Here is a 19,324-nt window from a genome sequence, read left to right on the forward strand (position 1 = left end):
TGTCTCTCTCTCTCTCTCTCTCTCTCTCTCTCTCTCACACACACTATATTACTAAATGTCTTTCTCTCTCTCTCTCACACACTATATTACTAAATGTCTCTCTCTCTATCTCTCTCTCTCTCACACACACACACACACAATATTACTAAATGTCTCTCTCCTCTCTCCACACTATATTACTAAATCTCTCTTTCTCTCTCTCTCTCTCTCTCTCTCTCTCGCTCGCTCTCTCTCTCTCTCTCTCTCTCTCTCTCTCTCTCTCTCTCACACACACACACACACTATATTACTAAATGTCTTTCTCTCTCTCTCTCACACTATATTACTAAATGTCTCTCTCTCTCTCTCTCTCTCTCTCTCTCTCTCTCTCACACACTATATTACTAAATGTCTCTCTCTCTCTCTCTCTCTCTCTCTCTCACTCTCTCACACACACACACACACACACACACTATCACTAAATGTGTCTCTCTCTCTCTCACACTCAATTACTAAATGGCTGTCTGTCTGTCTGTCTCTGTCTGTCAGTCTCTCTCTCTCTCTCTCTCTCACCCCCCCCCCCCCACACACACACACACACACACACACACATCTCTCTATTATATATAAATATAATAGAGAGATGTAACTAAATATTTCTTACTCACACACAAGGTTATTACGACACAAACCCGAGCCCAGTTACTCAGAGGTCACGTGTGAATCCAGAACGAGGACAGGAGCGCATTATCAGCCCCAAATCCTCTTTATCACAGGCACGTTTTACTTACGATCAATGCAAGCTGCGATTCCTCTTCTCGGCACTGTGCTAAATATTAAACGGTTACTTCTGCGAAAGGTGCAGGAGGCAGAGCGGACACACTGCCACAGAGACACCGCGGCCGCCATGTTCATTCTCAGAATGCTTATTACTCCGGGTTGCCATATCCACGCACAGATATCAGCAAAACTTTCATTCGAAGATCAGTCATAAACAACTATATAATAAAGTACCAACATTCACAATCAGCTTACTTCACGAATAAAATAAAATACTATACTATGAAATAAAACAATATAATGTTAAACCATGTTACTAAATTATTTCACTAAAATCCTTTAAGATAGTTTTTATATATTCTAAAATATTTTAAATATATGTATTTATAATATACTGTATATATTGCATAGCTGTAATAGCTATGAAGGCTATAAACTGTAACACAATCATATAGAAGTATGAAGGATTTTTCTTTTTCTTTTGTGTTAGAAAATTTGCATGACTTGAACTACTATATCTATTATAGCAATTAAATAGATTACTATTTATTACAGCACTATAACCCTTTTACTTGATTTCATTTTTAATCATTTGAAAAGAAAAAAAATCCATCCCTGCATATATATATATATATATATATATATATATATATATATATATATATATATATATATATATATATATCCAGAATTTGTATGTAACGTACAAATAAACAAACAAATAATTTATTTAAAATAAAATAAAATAAAATAAAATATACAATCAGCACCCTGCAGCTGCGTGTGTGGCAACCTGATCATATAGGCGACACTATGTGCTCCTGGGTCTGTTTAAAAGAAGGTGCATTTAAGAACGTCAAGTATGCGCTTCATTTGTTCATAATTGGAAAATGGCATTTTATATGAAACAGTTTTTTATCAAATAATGTTTGACTAGACATAATTAATAGATTTTATACTCATTATCTATGCTCATGTTTTGTAAAATTAATTAATTTATGTTTACAATTAAATGACAATTCATTTTGCGCATTTAAGAAGCAACACGCGTTCACATGCGTTAGTTAGCTGACTTACAGAACTGTAGGGAAGAACTGAGATGTGCGCAGCTCACTTCCTTTAAGAAAATTTCTGCCTCGTTTTATTCATGATCCATAATTTTTGCACTTCTGTATAAAACATGGCGCCTAAAAAAAGGTCTCGAGGTAATGCGAGGTCCAATAAGCAAAGTAAGTAGCATTGTTGTATGTTTTGTAGCCATGTGTAGACACTGTAATGGTGATTAATTTCGATCAAATCCTTGAAGATTCATCTGAGGTTGAAGATGGTGAAGGAGGACCTGGGAAAAAGTCTGAGTCCCAGAACAGCAGGAGTTCATCTTTAGAGAAACCGGCCTACACACACTGGCTGATGAAGTCTGAACCTGAGAGCAGGGTGGAGAACGGAGTGGATGTGAAGGTAACACAGGGGGCAGGAGGTCCTCATGGAATTTCATCTTCATCTACTCAGGTTTTAACCATCTTCACAAATAAATGGATTTCAGTTTGGGATTGAGGACCTAAAAGCTCGCCCGAATCAAACATCCTGCTGGGATGGAGTGAGGAATTATCAGGTAAAGTTGATGAGATGCCTAATATCTGATCAGTCATCTGAAATTGAACTTAAAGTTCTAATGTTATTTCATGCATTCTGATGTATTTAAATTTCTTAAAAGTTGGATTCCCATGTTAAGAGATTTGGATCGTATACGTTTCTGAAAGTCTTTTTTTTTTTTCAAGCATGATGTTATGAAGTCATGAAGGGTGGAATCCTTTTATAATAAGCACATTGCAACCCGGAGCAAGAGCACACCATCACCATGCTTCATTCGGTTACGGAATTTATCAGCAGAGGTGCACAGGACTCGAGAAGAACTTCTCCAAAGAAGTTGTTCAGTATAGGTCGAGCAGTAGTGGATTTTACTGATAGCTAGGTTAGATTGTACTTGTCGATAACCGATTAGTCAACTTATGGATACTGAATAATAAAAGGAAAACACTCCATGTAAAATAGCACTAAACTTTATTACAAAAAAAAAACAGTACTGAATCATGGAATTGTGCTTAAAAAAAAAAATTATTAATGTTAATTATATTAATAAATATAATTAGATCATTAATAAATATAGCGATATCAGTCTTGGGGGAGTGGTGGCTCCGGCGGTTAAGGCGCTGGGTTGCCGATCCGAAGGTCTGGGGTTCAAGCCCCGGTATCGCCAGGCTGCCACTCTTGGGCCCTTGAGCAAGGCCCTTAACCCTCTTTGCTCCGGGGGTCCCTTACAAGGGAAATATCAAGGTCCGTGACGTGGGGCCGCCTTCCCCTGGGCTCACCACCTGCAGGAGGGACCGTAAGGGACGGTGCTGTGAGGATTGGGCCTGCTTAGACTGCTGCCCCCGCGACCTGAATTACGGATCGAGCGAGAGAAAATGAATGAATGAATATCAGTCTTGCATGCAAAAACAAACAGTCTGTGATTCGCCTCTAGAGGGTACTCTCGTAACATTTTCAACTGCTCCAGCAAAGAACGCTACCCGGAAAAACTATCGGTATGGATTTTTGCCCGATAGTTCGAGTGATTGGCTATTGATGCCGAATAATGGTAAAACCGATAAAACGTTCAACCTCTATTGTTCAGTACTTACCAAATAGACACGTCCAGCTGTAGTCGTTGTTGCTGCTGTTGTTCTTGATGTTCAGTTTCAAACTCTATCCGATTCTGGAACAAATATGTATGGCTGGATCTGATACTTAGCTGTAGATAAAGCTGTGTCTTTCTTTTATAAATCTGCTAAAGCTAAAGATTTTTGGAGATATAAATGAGGTAATACTACTCTATAGGTAGTCACGATTAACATGAGATTGGCTGAAACTGTGCGTATTAAATTCCCTTTAAACCAGCTCTCATCTGCTTGAATCTTTCAGTCTTCTTCCCTTCCTGTTTCAGTAAGCAATGACGCATTCTCTGACGGTCATCAACATTTTGATACATTGACGTTGGTCATTTTCCCCAGTAGCATGCCTTATCCCACAGGGATTTGCCAATACGTTACAGCTTTTGTATCGATTTAAGAATGACATTGTACTTTTAATCTATTTATAGCTTCACCTGCAAAGCAAGTAAGTTCATGTTATAAACAGTCATGTTCTCACCTGCCACTTTTTTCTCCGTTTCTGAATCTTGATGGTAACAAGACAAAAAACACATCTTGTCATATAACTATGAACCTCAGAAGGTCCTGTCTAAAGCTGTGCTACTGCTCTTACACTGGAGACTTCTTTTATAGTTTTTATTTTAATTTTTTATCTGTCTATGTGGAGCATTCCATTTACGGGTTTCCCTATAGAAAGTTGCTTTGCAGGCGAAATTTGCTGTCCAGCTGAGCAATCAGATTTAATTGTGCTGTGGTAGGAGAAGTGCAAATCAAAACACTATTTGCAGAACAAAGGGCAGAAATATGTAGCAAGAAGTAGGATATAAGCTCACATCATCCTTTTCTTCCAAATGTAAACCAGTAATATAGAAAATCTGCACTATGGATGTAGATTATAAAAAGAATTGGTGTACACCTGATAATCACACCTGATAACTCCACTGTTTTAATACTCCTCATTCTTCTGGAAAGGCTTTTCACTAGATTTTGGAGTGTGGCTATGAGGATGTTCATTCATACACAAAAGCATTAGTGAACTCAGGTACTGATGATGTGGGAGAAGGTCTGGGGGTAGCAGTCGGCATTCCAATTAATTCCGATGGTGTTTAACTTCAACCTGTGCAAACCTTCATGGAGCTCATTGTGATGCTAGAAAATGCTCGAGTCTTTTAGTGAAGGGAAATTGTAAAGCTCCAGCATATAAACATTATGTACAGTTGTGTGCAGTTTAGGGCCCAACCACCTATGGGTGTGATGGTCAGATCATCCAGTTTCAAGGAATTTTACTTCGACATTAAGAAGATTATCGCTCCTATTTTCAAATGATATTTGTTTTAAAGATAAACTACGAGGATAAGCTCTATTGAACAAATGTTACTAGGCGAGTAATAAACTTAACGAATGTATGTCAAAGCAGGATTGGAATCCAGCAGGCATGCTTAGTAGGGGTGTAAACGTACACAAAACTTACGATTCGGTACGTACCTCTGTTTTTCAAGTCACGTTTCCGTTCAATTTAAATAACAGTTAGTGGAAGAAATGCAAAACATGTTTTTATTAACGCAATTTATTATTATTTACATTAGTGAACATCGACAGTTTCCTTTTTACAAAAAATGATATCAAATAAAATGTGACTTCATAAAATTAAACTAAATCTAAAACTAAAATAGAATAAACCAAATGAATGAATTTCTGTTTTTATGATATTGATTCATTTGAGTCATCGACTCGATTCTCCCAAAATTAAATTGATTAAATACAATCGAATAAATGGAAAAAATGGATTCATAGTTTACATTTGTTAGACCCTATTTGGATAATGCAGACGTGTATATAAGCGTGTGTGCGTTTTACATTTAATATACAATTTTCTAAAGATATGTTCTACTTAACTGTTCTACTTATTTCAGAATACTTTATTTCAGAAAACGTCTTCATACCTTCCAGCCTTCATTTATTCACTCCCACGATATGTGGAATTGTCAGGATTTTCTCCTTTTAAGAGAAATTCTTGAAGCCGGATATAAAACGCTAAAGAATCCGTATCGCTAGCCTAGCCGATTGCAGGAAGTGGCGTGATTTCGGAACGCACTACAAACCGTATTTCCGGTACGGGGTGCGCAGTCACAGTGACACTGCGCTAACTCTTTTCTCTTTTTTCTAACTCTTTCTAACTCTTCTTTTTTATACCCCTGGCATTGTTTTCAAGTTTAATAATAATAAAAACAGTAACACTACACAACATTGCAAAGTTCTTGGGGGAACTCCGGTTTTAACTGTTTCGCACGTAAAAAGAACTGCATTCTGTAAACGTGCACACAGAACCGAAAACCCGAAAAAAGTTTGCTACGAAATACATGTACTGTTACACCCCATATGGTCAGTAAAATAAATGGCAACAAAATCACACTAATTGTTGAAATGTGACTCTGTTGGTGATTTCCAGGCTCGTAATTTCATGCGGGATATGAAAGTGGGTCAGCAGGCTTTCTTTTACCACAGCAACTGTAAAGAGCCTGGAATAGCAGGCATTATAAAGGTGAGCATAGTAACCCAGGTTGAAGATACACAAGAAATACTTGTTTTTTTTTTTTTTTTTTAGATCACCTCAATGTCATTGATGTTTCAGATCGTAAAGGAAGCGTACGTTGACCATACTCAGTTCGACAAGAAAGACGTGCATTACGATCCTTCCAGCAAACCTGAAAACCCCAAGTGGAGTATGGTAGGGTCCATCAACTTTGATGCAAATCACTTTTATGGAATATGTACATGTACTGCACATATTGATGTGATCTAATGGTGATGGTTTTTCCAATACGTTTACACCTGAATTGTTTCATTCCTGTAATATCAAGGCAATTTTAGCATAATTAGATTAGATTAGAGTCAACTTTTTTTGCCATTGTGTAAAATACATGTACAGAGCAAATGAAATACTGTTAGCATCTAAACAGAAGTGCATTAGTGGCCTATTTACAGTAAATAGATAGCAGTGTGATAAGGGTATGGGGTCCATATGTTGGGGGGAGTAATGTACAGAAGGTGCAGTAGGTAATAATATGTGTATATATAGTTATATACAATATACAGTGCAAAGATGTCGGGCGATAACATGCTCAAATGGCACGATATAGTTATGTATAAGTATGAATGTTGTATAATACAGTATATACAGAATAAATATGGCTGAAATATACATATAAACAAGATATGGATGGTGCAAAAATGGTAACAAATAACATTGAGACTGTTTACGTTGAGATTATTTTTTAAGATATCTCTTGACTATCCGATTTGAGAAAACACGAGCTAAACCTGGAGGCTCTTCCAAAAATTCAAGTTAAACACTTTGTCACCAAATCAACATGCATTTAAAAACTTCACGTTTGTTTTTTTTTTGTTGTTTTTTTTTTTATGTTCCCACCTTTAGAAAGGGGTGGATTTTCAAGCCCCAACTGTTCTTAATCAACAAGTAAAAAGTATATTTAGGGACTAAGCACCATTTGAGTCACAGACATGCTACAACTATTGCCTAATCACGCCTACCAAGATTTGTCAGTGTACCTAGTCATTTCTGTTACACAAGCACACTTCCTGTTTGACGGCTTTGCCTTTCAGATCCGATGGCCCCTGCGGCTAAACCGTTTGGACTACTCCAAATTACTCAGAAGATGCCGTGTGCCAAATTCAGGGATGACTCAATAAAATTTGTAAAAGAAGTGAATAAACAGTCTTAAAAAAATCCGAAATGGCGGAAAATCTAATTAGGAATTTTTACGGCATAGGATGCGTTGACTTTGTTTTAACTTGGAATCCCGGGACACTTCGAATTAAAATTCTAGACCAATTTTTAAGACCAACTTGATCCAATGGTGGAGCTAGAACATTGGTAACACTTGGCCCAAATTTGGTCAGAATGTTCCAGATGTTGTCAAATTTCACATCTTGTTTACCAGACATTCATATTGGCTGCTATAGACACCTATAGACACCCACACTGGAAGAAGGAAAAGAAAATGTGGAATAACTTTAAGGTGTGTAAACACTACCGATGCTTGGCCCCTTAATTCAGCATCACCGGTCAGAACTGAGCATTCAACAGCGCCAAGGTATAAAAGAAGAAAAAGTAAGAAAGGTGTTTATTACTTGTCCGTGATATTCTTTCTTTACATAAGTCAGCGATGTTGGGAGCCAGGGTCAGAGTGCAAGGTCAGCCCTGATACAGCATCCCTGCAGCATTGAGGTTTAAGGGCCTTGCTCAGGGGCCCTAGGAGTGGCAGCTTGGCGAAACTGGGGTTTGAAACCCCAACCTTCTGATCAGTAACCCAGAGCCTTAACTACTGTTAATAAACATTAATACATGCAAGCATTGATTGATGCTTGTGTTTAGGTTGATGTCCAGTTTGAAAGGATGACCAGGCGCTTCATTCCCTTGACTGAGCTGAAGAAATATCACCTAAAGCACAAGGGCAGTGGAGGAGCTCTCAGTTACACGGCCCTGTTCACCAGAGCTCGGCTTTCAGTGCAGCCTTTAACTGCAGGTCTCTCTCTCTCACACACACACACACACACACACACAAAGACAGGGTTTACTTCCTTTAATGTCCTTTCACTGTGGTTACTAAACATGGCTATATTTACTGTTGAGCCTATGTTTAACATTGATACCCGAAAGAGTGATTCTCTCTCACACACACACACACACACACACACACACACACACACACACACACACACACACACACACACACACACACACAAAGACAGGGTTTACTTCCTTTAATGTCCTTTCACTGTGGTTACTAAACATGGCTATATTTACTGTTGAGCCTATGTTTAACATTGATACCCGAAAGAGTGATTCTCTCTCACACACACACACACACACACACACACACACACACACACACACACACACACACACAAACCACTTGTCTTGCTATTGTGTTCCTATTGTTGTGGACTTTCTTTGGTGCACAACGTCAGTGAAGTCTTTCAGGTCTTTAAACTTGCAGAGTTGCATAGAAATAAAAGTCCTCAGATTTCTACTTGAATTTTTTTTTTCATGTATAACCAGTGCACTTAATTTACACACATAATTGTCTTTGTGCTTATAAGTGTAAACAGAAATGATTTATTTATATGACTAAACCAAGACGTTTATTTATTAATTATTAGGATGTAAGATTTGCTAAGCCATGCAAGGCCTTATTGAAGTACGTTCATCTTACATTTACAACACGGGTTCGCTAGATTACAAACTTCAGATACCAACAGCCTACAACTCTGTTGAGAGGATTTATTTTTTTATTTTAAACAAATATAAACAAAGAATAAGCAAACTGGGAAAAGTGCTAGTTTAAGTGCCATCTTTTCCCTCGATTTGGGGAGTTTGGAGACAGTTTTCAGAGCGATAATCAGTGTGTATTCATGTATGTATTATTTTATATATATATATATATATATATATATATATATACACATACATATATACACACATACATATATACACACACATTATATATATATATATATATATATATGTATATATATATATATATATATATATATATATACATATATACACACATACATATATACACACACATATATACACACACATATATATATATATATATATATATATGTGTGTGTGTATATATATGTGTGTATATGTAAATGTGTATATATATATATATATATATATAATATAAATAAAAGCACTGTATTGGTACACAAAATTCACAGTTCGATACGTACCTCGGTTTTTAAGTCATGTTTTGGTTCAACTTCGGTACTTTAAGGAGAAAGAAATGCAAAACCGAAATTGCTTCTTTTTTTTTTTTTTGCAGTTTATTTTTATTAAGATTTGTGATCAACATTTCGAAACAATTTGAAAAAACTGCCTGCTCAGTTAATTAATATATAAAATAATATTTTAATAAAAATAAAATAAAATCTAATTAATGCAAAACACTATTATATTGATTCAATTGAATAGTCAATTAAATTGGTACAAATGAAATTGATTAAATTAAATGGAGAAATGTAATGAGAAAGTTTACATTTGTTAAGACCTCATCTGGGGAATACAGATTGTATTTAGGTTTTTTAATTTATTTATTTAATTTTTTAAATATGTTCTATTATTTCAGCATACTTTAACAAATGTCTTCCTTCCTTTATTCATTCACTCCCTCTATGTGGAATTGACAGAATTTTCTCATTTTAAGAAAAATTCTTGAAGCTGGACTCACAACGTTTTCATGTTTTCAAAACAAATGTATTTCCGGTATGGAGCGAGTAGCCACGGTAACACTGCGTTAACTCTAGTTTCATGTGTTGTTTTTTTTTTTAAATACCGCTGGCATTGATGTGCATGTTTTCAAGTTTAATGATTTTAAAAAAAAAATGCAAAGTTTCTTTTAATGGAGTCTTACACGTATATATTTTATGCCTGTGCATATAATTTATCTATACATATTTTAAAGTTCAATGTTGAAAGCTGTGAGTGTAAATATGAAGTGAATATACAGTGTATACACACTACTATAAATACATTAGAAAACAAAGTGTCCAAACATTCAAAGAATCTCACATGTAATTCTAATTAGTGTTTGTTTTTTTCCTTTCAGAGGAATTTGACTTTGTCTTGAGTTTGGAAGACACAGACCCCCTATGAGGACAAAATCATCTAAAATATCCTTATACATGATACATAATAATCCAATCCCTGTATTAATTTGTTAATAAAATGTTTTGTGTTAAAGGAAAAATCAAGGTAACCATAGTGTAATTTGTTGTACATTCATTTTATAGATGCATTATATTATCAAAATACTTTTTGAATGAATTAAACATCAAATCATGAAGTTATCAGACCACACCGTGCTTTTTTAAAACGAGGATCAAATTGACCCTGGAGTTTATTTCGAGTGTGGCTGCTTATCCAAGTGTTTATTGTGCAAAAGTGTTTCCATCGTCACAAAACACAACAGAACTGCTGAACCTGAGATGTGACATGAGGAGCTCAGAGTAACACCAATCAGAAATATGACCCTTGGTTTACATGTCATTCCTAATGCAAATGTGTCCATATATTATATTTGGATTTAAGCAATCACATAGTATCACAGATTAAAAAAAAAAAATATACAAACATTTATTTGTAATTGTTTGAGTTGTTTTCTCTTAGTAATGCTGCGTTTCAACATCACTCTGAAGTAGGAAGTCGGAGCATTTTGTATTCTTAAACAGTAAAAAAGAGGATTTACTTGTCACATGCACACTGATCAGTCATACAATTGACATTGTAACATTATGACTGGTGAAGTGAATAACACTGATTATCTCTTCATCGTGGCAAAATGGGTAAAAAAGCGTAAGGATTTGAGCAATTGTGATGTCTAGACGACCTGTGCAGAGCATCTCCAAAACTGCAGCTCCTGTGGGATGTTCCCAATCTGCAATGGTCACAATCTATCAGAAGTGGTCCAAGGAGGAAACTGGTTGCAGTGTGGACTGCAGTTTAAATTGCTGAAGAAGTTAATGCTCGAGGGGGTTATGACTATTTTGGCACCAAAATGAGACCAACACAATATTAGGCATTAAACATAATCAGTATTCATCCTCCGCTTCTGAATGGAATAATATGAAACGTGATTTGTCTAAATGCATATACAGAAATAGAATTCTAGTTAAAAGTCAATAATGTGGAGATTTGAAATAGAAAACTGTTGTAGCCCTGCACTTTCTTATTCATATTTAACAGATTTGTAACAAAATGTACATGTTTAAAAATTGAGCACCTGGAGGTTGGATGATATAAAACAAAAGTATTGGGACACCTGACTTGACCCGTCTTACAGTACGTGGTTCTACCCCAAACTGTAACCGCAAAGGTTGGAGGCACACAATTAAACAGAATGACTTTGAATGCAGCACCATTACATTTTCCATTCACTTGAACTAAGACCCAAACCTGTTCCAGCATGATGTGTCCCAAAGTGCACAAAGCCAGCACCATGAAGTCATGGCTTACACGAGCTGCTATAGAGCTCTAATCTCATCGCTATCGAACACCTTTGGGATGAATTGAAAAGCTGACTGCACCCCAGTCCTCCTTGCCCTACATCAGTACTTGTTTTTACTAATGCTCTTGTAGCTGAACGAGCACAAATCTCCGTAAAGCACAGAAAATGTAGTTGAACATCTTCCCAGAAGAGTGGAGGTTATTATGAGAGCAAATGGGGGCTAAATGTGGAATGTGATGTTGAAAAAGCACATACAAATCTAACGGTCAGGTGTCCACAAACTTTTGTCCGTATTGTATGTGTGTGTATAGAGCGAGAGAGAGACACAGTATCTCACAAAAAAGTGAGTACACCCCTCACATTTCAGCCACCATTGTAGTATATCTTCAAGGGACAATACTGTAGAAATGATGGATATATTTTAGTCAGTGTGCAAGTAGTAGAGCAGTACAGATTTACTGTCCTCTGAAAATAACTCAACATACAGCCATTATTGTCTAAATAACTGCCAACAAAAGTGAGTACACCCTAAGTGAGAACAGTTGCTTAACCATGCAAAGCCACACGTCCTATTCATCATGTTTATGTTTTGTCTGCTTGAAAGGACCATACAATTTGTGTATCTTGTATTAGAGCAGTTAAAAGTTGGTGCTTTGAGTACAATTCTCTTATACTGACGACTGGATGTTCAACATAGCACCTCATGGTAAAGACTCTCTGAGGATTTGAGAATTACATTTGGCCAGGGTCATACAGAGGTTTTCCAAAATGGGTTCCACTCAGAACAGGCTTTGCAAGAGTCAATCAAGAAGTTGAGTTCTCGTGCTGTGTTTCAGGTGCAGAAGCAGCTTCAAAAAACAGACGCATGAGTGCTGCAGCATTGCTTTAGAGGTTGCAGAAGTAAAAGGTCTGCTTGTCAGTGATCAGACCATACGCCACACACTGCAGCAAGTTGGTTTTCAGGGCCATCGTCCCAGAAGGAAGTGTGTTCTGAAGCTGGCTCACAAGAAAGCCCACAAACATTTATCTGGAAACAACCTGTCTAAGAGCATTACCAATTTGAAACATGCCCTGTTCACTGGTGATGATGAACATAAACTTGTTCGGCTCATTTGGTGTCCAGCATTTGTGACAACGCCCTGGTGAGATGAAAATTATGTCTTGTCTACAGTCAAGCATGGTGGTGGTAGCATCACGGTCTGGGGCTGCATGAGTGCTGCTGGTACTGGGGAGCTGCGGTTCATTGAGGACAAGCGACGACTGAAGTCCTACCTCTTCCCGAAACACTTAAATTAGCACTTTCCAAGTTTGTAGAATTCTAGGGTTATATTTATATTAAGTTTGTAACCTGGCGTATTATTTATTCATATATTGAAGATTTATTCATTACTAGAGATTTAAAGCACTTTTGTACGTCGCTCTGGATAAGGGCGTCTGCTAAATGCCGCAAATGTAAATGTAAATTGAGGGAAACATGGATTCCAACATGTACTGTGACATTCTGAAGCAGAACATGAGGCCCTCTCTTCAGAATCTGGGCCGAACACCAGTTTTCCAACATAATAATGACCTCAAACACACCGCCAAGATGACAACTGCCTTGCTGAGGAAGTTGAAGGTGAAGGTGATTGAGTGGACAAGTATGTTTTCAGACCTGAACCCTATTGAGCACCTGTGGAGCATCCTCAAGGGGAAAGTAGAGAAGCACCATGTGTCTAACATCCAGCAGCTCTGTGATGTCATTATGGAGGAGTGAAAGAGGATCCCAGCAACAACCTGTGCAGCTCTGGTGAATTCCATGCCCAGGTGGATTAAGGCAGTGCTGGAGAACAGTGGTGCTCATACAAAATATTGACACTTTGAACACAGTTTCAACATGTTCACTTAGGGTGTACTCACTTTTGTTGCCAGGTATTTAGACAATAATGGCTGTATGTTGAGTTATTTTTAGATTACAGTAAATCTATACTGCTATACAAGCTGCACACTGACTACTCTAAAATATATCTAAGTATCATTTCTACAGTCTTGTCCCTTGAGAAGATACTAAAATGTTTGCTGAAATGTGAGAAGTGTACTCACTTTTGTAAGATACTATATACATATATATATATATAGCTTCCAATTAACTGTTGTCCTCTTTGACGGAAGCTCTTTTGTCTTTTGATCCCTCGAATCTCTGAGCAGCTATACTGGCCTGTTGGGACATACTCCTCCTTACAATGTCTCCTTTCCTCCACAGCGTGATTTCCTTTAGTGGAAAACACATTTTATTGAATAGACCGGATGTTTTATACACTGTACAACCTGCATACGATTAGCAAGCTGCAAAAATGATACCGTACCTGCTGTTTGAAGTAGCGTCTCTCCTCCTCGTCGATCAGGACTAGGTTCAGGTAATATCGCACGGAAAACTTCTTATTGATGTCTCTCATGGTGGGTGTCAGCTCGAAGCCAGCGAGAAATAACCGGATGGGGATGGATTCGCCTGTGGGAAACAAACAAAAAAAAGAATACACCGATCAGATATAACATTATGACATTAAAACATTATGACAGGTGAAGTGAACAACACCAGTCATCCTTTTAGCATGGCACCTGATAGTGGGTGGGATATTATTTGGCAGAAAGTGAACATTTTGTCCTCAAAGTTGACATGTTAGAAGCAGGAAAAATGGGCAAGCATTAGGATTTGAGCAAATTGGACAAATTGTGATGGCTGGACGACTGAATAAGAGCATCTCCAAAACTGCAGCTCTTATGGGATGTTCCTGGTCTGCAGTGGTCAGTGTCTATCAGAAGTGGTCCAAGGAAGGAACAGTGGTGAACCGGCGACAGGGTCAGGGACTCATTGATGCACGTGGGGAGTAAAGACTAACCTGTGTGGTCCGATCCAACGGACGTGCTCGACGGGTCAGGAGTGTTTTGGCAGCAAAAGGGGACCAATACAATATTAGGCAGGTGGTCATAATGCTATGCCTGGTGGGTGTATAATTATTACCTTTCTAAACAGATTTAACATCCAGGTCGGCTGTCTGAAACTATTCTGTTTCCCATATAAATATTTCAATGTAAAACATTTCCCCTTACTTTTTGTTAGAAATGTACAAAAGAAAAAAAATGCCAACTTCCTGTTTGTCGAACGAGCAGCAGAAGAAAAACTCACTTCAATAAAGCCTGTATCATTGGGTATTAGTTGAAAAGATCCCAATTTGGCCATATGAAGGATTTGCCAGCTCTTTAACAAAAAATCGAAAGTAAATCCGTCTTTGCTTTACCTTTCACCGGCGCTCCGTCCATTATCTCGTATTTGGCGATGGTTTCGTTTCCGTGATACACGCTGGGCCCCGTGCCTGTCGTCTCTCGCTTGATGATATTCACCTCCATGTGCTTTATTTTTATCCGCACCAGGAGGAAGTAGATCTTCCCCACGATCACGTCTTTCAAGTGATATCTACGCACAACGTGGATTTGATCGGTCGAACGGTATGAACAGCTACGAGGGAATTCGACGAGGTGCCACTTACTTGGATTTGTTGTACTCAAACTCGATATGCAGACAGTCTTCGATGCCGACCTCCATCTTGATAGAGGTGTTTAACTCGGGATACGTGCAAAGCGTGTGCACTAGGATGTCCGTTTCCTTGGTGATGTCGTTCAGTCTACGGCTTATGGTCGCACGGAGGAAGTACCTGCGGGCAGCCAAAAGCAAACACTGGTGGGTGAACTAAAAACAAATGCTTTGTGATTCTGCAGTCACAGCTACAGCTGGAGCAGGAATGGATGGTGCTTCCTGTATGCATGCAAACATTTTATATTTATACAGGTGAAAGAAAGAAAGAAAGAAAGAAAGAAAGAAAGAAAGAAAGAAAGAAAGAAAGAAAGAAAGAAAGAAAGAAAGAAAGAAAGAAAGAAAGAAAGAAAGAAAGAAAAAGATCAATGGATTTAATTCTTAACCATAAACCTGAGGCTACATCTACACTAATCCGTTTTCACTTTCGTTTTCAATCGTTTATAATACAATTTTGTGTTTACTTGAACCTGCTCCAGAATGGCAATGCCCCTGTGCACAAAGCGAGCTCTGTGAAGTTATGCTTTACATGGGTTGGAGAGGAAGATCTTGAGTGGCCTGCTATAGAGCTCTGACCTCAACCCTACTGAAGACCTTTGGGATAAATTAGAACACTGACTGCACCCCAGTTCTCTACAATGAATGCTCTACGAGCTAGTGGAACATCTTCCCAGAAGGGAATTAGAAGAGCAAATTGGAAACATCTCAGTGTGGACGGAAGGCCAAAACGCAGAAAAATGTTTTCGATTTAAAAGGTATTCATGTGGCCATGGCCGGAGGTGCAGATTTTATATATTTCTTTAACTCAAGCACAGGAATTGTGTACTTCACCCCACTCCACTGGTGATTTGTATATTTTGTTCTTTACATAATGTGAGGTATAATCTCTAAGTGTGTGTGTGTGTGTGTGTGTGTGTGTGTGTGAGAGAGAGGGGAGAGAGAGACCTTAGTTTCACGTTCTGGCTTGTGTAGGACTCGTATGGCTTCTCCACATGAGAAAACTCGTAGTGGAAGGACTGGGAGGTGGACAGGTCTCCAGGTGGGGCCAGATCCTTAACAAGCGAGACAAACTCATGGTGGTCTCCTCTGTCATAATACAGCTCTACACACAAACACACACACACACACACACACACACCCACACACACACACACACACACACACACACAAAACAAGACATCCACAACAATTTAGTAGATGAAAGCCAAAGGGATTTAATGATTAAATCTTCAGTAACTTGCATTTTATAGGCACACATTTTATGTGACACAGATCAGAGAGGAAAAAAGCCGGTCTCTTCTGCTCCACCTGCCGCTCCTGGTCCTCCTGGGCATCTTCTGGTTAGATGCTAACTGCATTTTGTTGCCTTGTACCGTAACTTGTGCAATGACAATAAAGTTGAATCTAATCTAATCTCCTTTGCTTCACCTGCCTCTTCATCCCACCCGCTTCACCCGCCTCTCCATCCCACCCGCTTCACCCGCCTCTCCATCCCACCCGGTTCACCCGCCTCTCCATCCCACCCGGTTCACCCGTCTCTTTATCCCACCCACTTCACCTGCCTCTCCATCCCACCCGCTTCACCCGTCTCTTCATCCCACCCACTTCACCTGCCTCTCCATCCCACCCGGTTCACCCGTCTCTTCATCCCACCCGCTTCACCCGCCTCTTCATCCCACCCGCTTCACCCGTCTCTTCATCACACCCGCTTCATCCGCCTCTCCATCCCACCCGGTTCACCTGCCTCTCCATCCCACCCGGTTCCCCTGCCTCTCCATCCCCTTCTGCCTCTTCACCCCACCTGGTTCCCCTGCCTCTTCATCCCACCCGCTTCACCTGCCTCTCCATCCCCTCCTGCCTCTTCATCCCACCCGGTTCCCCTGCCTCTCCATCCCCTTCTGCCTCTTCATCCCACCCGCTTCACTCATCTCTCCATCCCCTCCTGCCTCTTCTGTCCCTCTATCCTGCACGTGTCTGCTGTAGGATAATAAAGAGAACAGAGATCTCTCACCGATCTGGCCGAGGAACTGGATCTTGATGCCGTAATGCTCGAGTCTCTTCCCCGGGTGTTTCAGTGTGACCTGCACGGTACCGCTGACCGTCCCGCCATCGTAGAAGATGCTGCATTTCTCCCTTTTGCTTTCTTCGAGCTCGAGCTCAGGTTTTCTCTGTGTCGCCCCGTCGTTCAGCAGAATCTCAATGTCCGCACTCTGACCAAAGCCGAAAAAACTCATCGCGCCCTTTTCCTCTCTCCCTCTCTGTTTCTCTGTTTCTCTCTCTCTCTCTCTCTCTCTCTCTCTCTGTGTCTGCCTGTCCCTCTCTCCCTCTCTCTGTATGTGTCTGTCTCTCTCTCTCTCTCTCTCTCTCTCTGTGTTTCTCTTTCTCTCTCTCTGTGTGTGTGTGTGTGTGTGTGTGTGTGTGTGTCTGTCTCTTTTTCTCTCTGTGTGTTTCTCTCTCTCTCTTTCTCTCTCGGTGTCTGTCTCTTTTTCTCTCTGTGTTTCTCTCTCTCTCTCTCTCTCTCTCTCTCTCTCTCTCTCCTTCCGCGTGCGCGAGCACGTCAGCGGTTCGTTGTGAAACACTTGTAACACTGAAGGGTTTGACCGAAAGCTGCGGAACAACTGAAAGTAAAGAGGAAAAGTATGTTTACAACAATAAACACTGTTGAAAATACAGTATATACACACATGCACGTGTACACACGACCCCCAGCGCGTTTATATCTAAAACTGCCTACCGCGTCACCGAAACCTAAATTCACATGCAAGATAGGGGATATTAACTTTTTATTGATTTATTTGCTTATTGATTTATTGATTTATTTATTTTTTTATTTATATATTTCACATTCCGAAAAGACACACTTTATAAATATAAATACCTGTCAAAATCCAACGCGTATCATGTATTCCTCTGTGTCGGTAGTTTTAAAAGAAGACTTGTTTGACGGAGTGTTCGTTACAGGCCGTGTCTCAAACCACTCCGTATTGCGTGACTCCTGCGCTCTGAGGGTTACAGAAGAGGTTGTCATTTACTAGTGCACAACTGTACGGAGTGAAGACCGGTATAGGACTCGACCATTGTGTTCGACACTTCCGGGAAAATACTGTTTGAGATAATCTGAGAATTCAGAATAAAAGTCCTAAGTTTTTTTTTTTCTTTTAAAAAAGTCCCACCACTTCTTTTTTTCGGCTGCTCCCGTTAGGGGTCGCCACGTGCGCTGTCTCTCTAAACTTTCTTTCAGCTTCTCCCGTTAGGGGTCGCCACAGCGGATCCTCCGCACGTTTGATATGGCACATGTTTTACGCTGGATGCCCTTCCTAACGCAACCCTCCCCAATTTATCCGGGCTTGGGACCGGCACTAAGAGTGGCTGGGGATGGTTTCCTGACCAGGGAGCGAACCCGGGCCGCAGCGGTGAGAGCGCTGCATCTTAACCACTAGACCACGGGACCTTAATAAACTAATTTCTAATTCTGTCCATCCTCGTCAATCCAAACGAAAATCTCAATATCTTCTGCTCTGCTACCTCCAGCTCCACCTCCTGTCTTTTACTCAATGCCACTGTCTCTAACCAATACAACATCTCAGGTCTCAGGTCTTCTTGCAGATACCCTACTATCACAAATCACTCCTGTCACTCCATCCACTCCACCCTGCCTGCACTCTTTTCTTCACTTCCCTAACACACTCTCCATTACTTTGCACAGTTGACCCCAGGTACCTAAACTCCTCCACCTTCTTCACCTCTTCTCCCTGCAACCGCACCACTTCACTCCCCTCCCTCTCATTCACACACATATACTCTGTCTTACTCCTACTGACTTTCATTCCCCTTCTCTCCAGCACAAACCTCCACCTTTCCAGGCTCTTCTCCACCTGCTCCCTACTCTAACCACAAATCACAATATCATCTGCAAACATCAACTCCTCGTCCTCGTCCGTCAATCCTGTCCATCAACACTGCAAACAGTAAAAGGGCTCAGAGCTGATCCTTGATGCAGACCAACCTCCACCTTGAACCAGTCTGTTGTTCCTACTGCACACTTCACTGTCCTCATACATGTACTGCACCACCATCATATACTTCCTGGCCTTACTTCCTTTACACTTGTTCTCCTGAAAACACAACATATCTACCTTTCTCCTCTCCATCATATCAGCTATCTCTCTCTCTTTACCAGTCATAGTACCAACATTTTAAAGTACCAACCCTAACCTCCACTCTTCTACACTTCTCCTTTTCCTGTTGTCTCTGTAGACGTCTTC

At 39.7% G+C, this 19,324-nt stretch overlaps 3 protein-coding genes across 7 annotated transcripts in view; 1 reads left to right on the top strand and 2 right to left on the bottom strand.

Annotated features, from left to right (window-relative positions):
• The window catches only part of acad8 (acyl-CoA dehydrogenase family, member 8), a 12,724-nt gene extending 8,701 nt beyond the window's left edge, over positions 1 to 4,023 (bottom strand). Inside the window, exon 1 of one of the 2 annotated variants that reach the window (XM_083548708.1) lies at positions 3,441 to 4,023. Coding sequence is in view for 1 of the 2 variants with exons in the window: in XM_083548707.1 (XP_083404833.1) it covers positions 771 to 894 (124 nt within the window). In the remaining variant the exon portion in view is untranslated. Of the gene's footprint in view, positions 1 to 770; positions 986 to 3,440 lie in introns of those variants that run through there. The other variant, XM_083548707.1, reaches the window with a different exon arrangement.
• Positions 1,562 to 10,331, top strand: thyn1 (thymocyte nuclear protein 1). 3 transcript variants are annotated; one of them, XM_083548714.1, is made up of 7 exons: positions 1,562 to 1,988; positions 2,066 to 2,217; positions 2,303 to 2,371; positions 5,899 to 5,991; positions 6,082 to 6,177; positions 7,846 to 7,996; positions 10,091 to 10,331. In XM_083548714.1, exons 1-7 carry the CDS (start codon positions 1,940 to 1,942, stop codon positions 10,135 to 10,137), a joined length of 657 nt encoding a protein of 218 aa, XP_083404840.1. In that variant the 5' UTR covers positions 1,562 to 1,939; the 3' UTR covers positions 10,138 to 10,331. The 3 variants fall into 3 exon arrangements, with proteins under 3 accessions (XP_083404840.1, XP_083404842.1, XP_083404841.1); XM_083548716.1 differs by lacking the exon at positions 2,303 to 2,371 and having other exon boundaries at positions 1,588 to 1,988; XM_083548715.1 differs by lacking the exon at positions 5,899 to 5,991 and having other exon boundaries at positions 1,589 to 1,988; positions 6,055 to 6,177.
• A 49-nt stretch (positions 10,332 to 10,380) lies between these two features.
• vps26b (VPS26, retromer complex component B) lies at positions 10,381 to 18,151 on the bottom strand. Of its 2 annotated transcripts, none has more exons than XR_014534709.1 (8): positions 17,938 to 18,151; positions 17,071 to 17,677; positions 16,005 to 16,161; positions 15,016 to 15,180; positions 14,767 to 14,942; positions 13,834 to 13,976; positions 12,947 to 13,739; positions 10,381 to 12,726 (listed from the first exon to the last, which is right to left on the bottom strand). XR_014534709.1 is itself a non-coding variant. In XM_083548710.1 (8 exons), exons 2-7 carry the CDS (start codon positions 17,291 to 17,293, stop codon positions 13,614 to 13,616), a joined length of 990 nt encoding a protein of 329 aa, XP_083404836.1. In that variant the 5' UTR covers positions 17,294 to 17,677; positions 17,938 to 18,151; the 3' UTR covers positions 10,381 to 10,960; positions 13,571 to 13,613. The 2 variants fall into 2 exon arrangements, 1 of the variants encoding a protein (XP_083404836.1); XM_083548710.1 differs by having other exon boundaries at positions 10,381 to 10,960; positions 13,571 to 13,739.
• Positions 18,152 to 19,324: the final 1,173 nt, after the last annotated feature.

This window comes from Silurus aristotelis (assembly GCF_946808225.1).
Source record: "Silurus aristotelis genome assembly, chromosome: 8".
NCBI lineage: Eukaryota > Metazoa > Chordata > Actinopteri > Siluriformes > Siluridae > Silurus > Silurus aristotelis.

Coding starts and splice junctions, on each gene's coding strand:
- vps26b (XM_083548710.1), bottom strand. CDS start 17,293: ATGAGTTTTTTCGGCTTTGGTCAGAGTGCGGACATTGAGATTCTGCTG. Junction 16,162..17,070: donor CCAGTTCCTCGGCCAGATCG/GTGAGAGATCTC, acceptor GTTTGTGTGTAG/AGCTGTATTATGACAGAGGA. Junction 15,181..16,004: donor AGCCAGAACGTGAAACTAAG/GTCTCTCTCTCC, acceptor GGCTGCCCGCAG/GTACTTCCTCCGTGCGACCA.
- thyn1 (XM_083548714.1), top strand. CDS start 1,940: ATGGCGCCTAAAAAAAGGTCTCGAGGTAATGCGAGGTCCAATAAGCAA. Junction 2,218..2,302: donor AGAACGGAGTGGATGTGAAG/GTAACACAGGGG, acceptor AATGGATTTCAG/TTTGGGATTGAGGACCTAAA. Junction 2,372..5,898: donor ATGGAGTGAGGAATTATCAG/GTAAAGTTGATG, acceptor GGTGATTTCCAG/GCTCGTAATTTCATGCGGGA.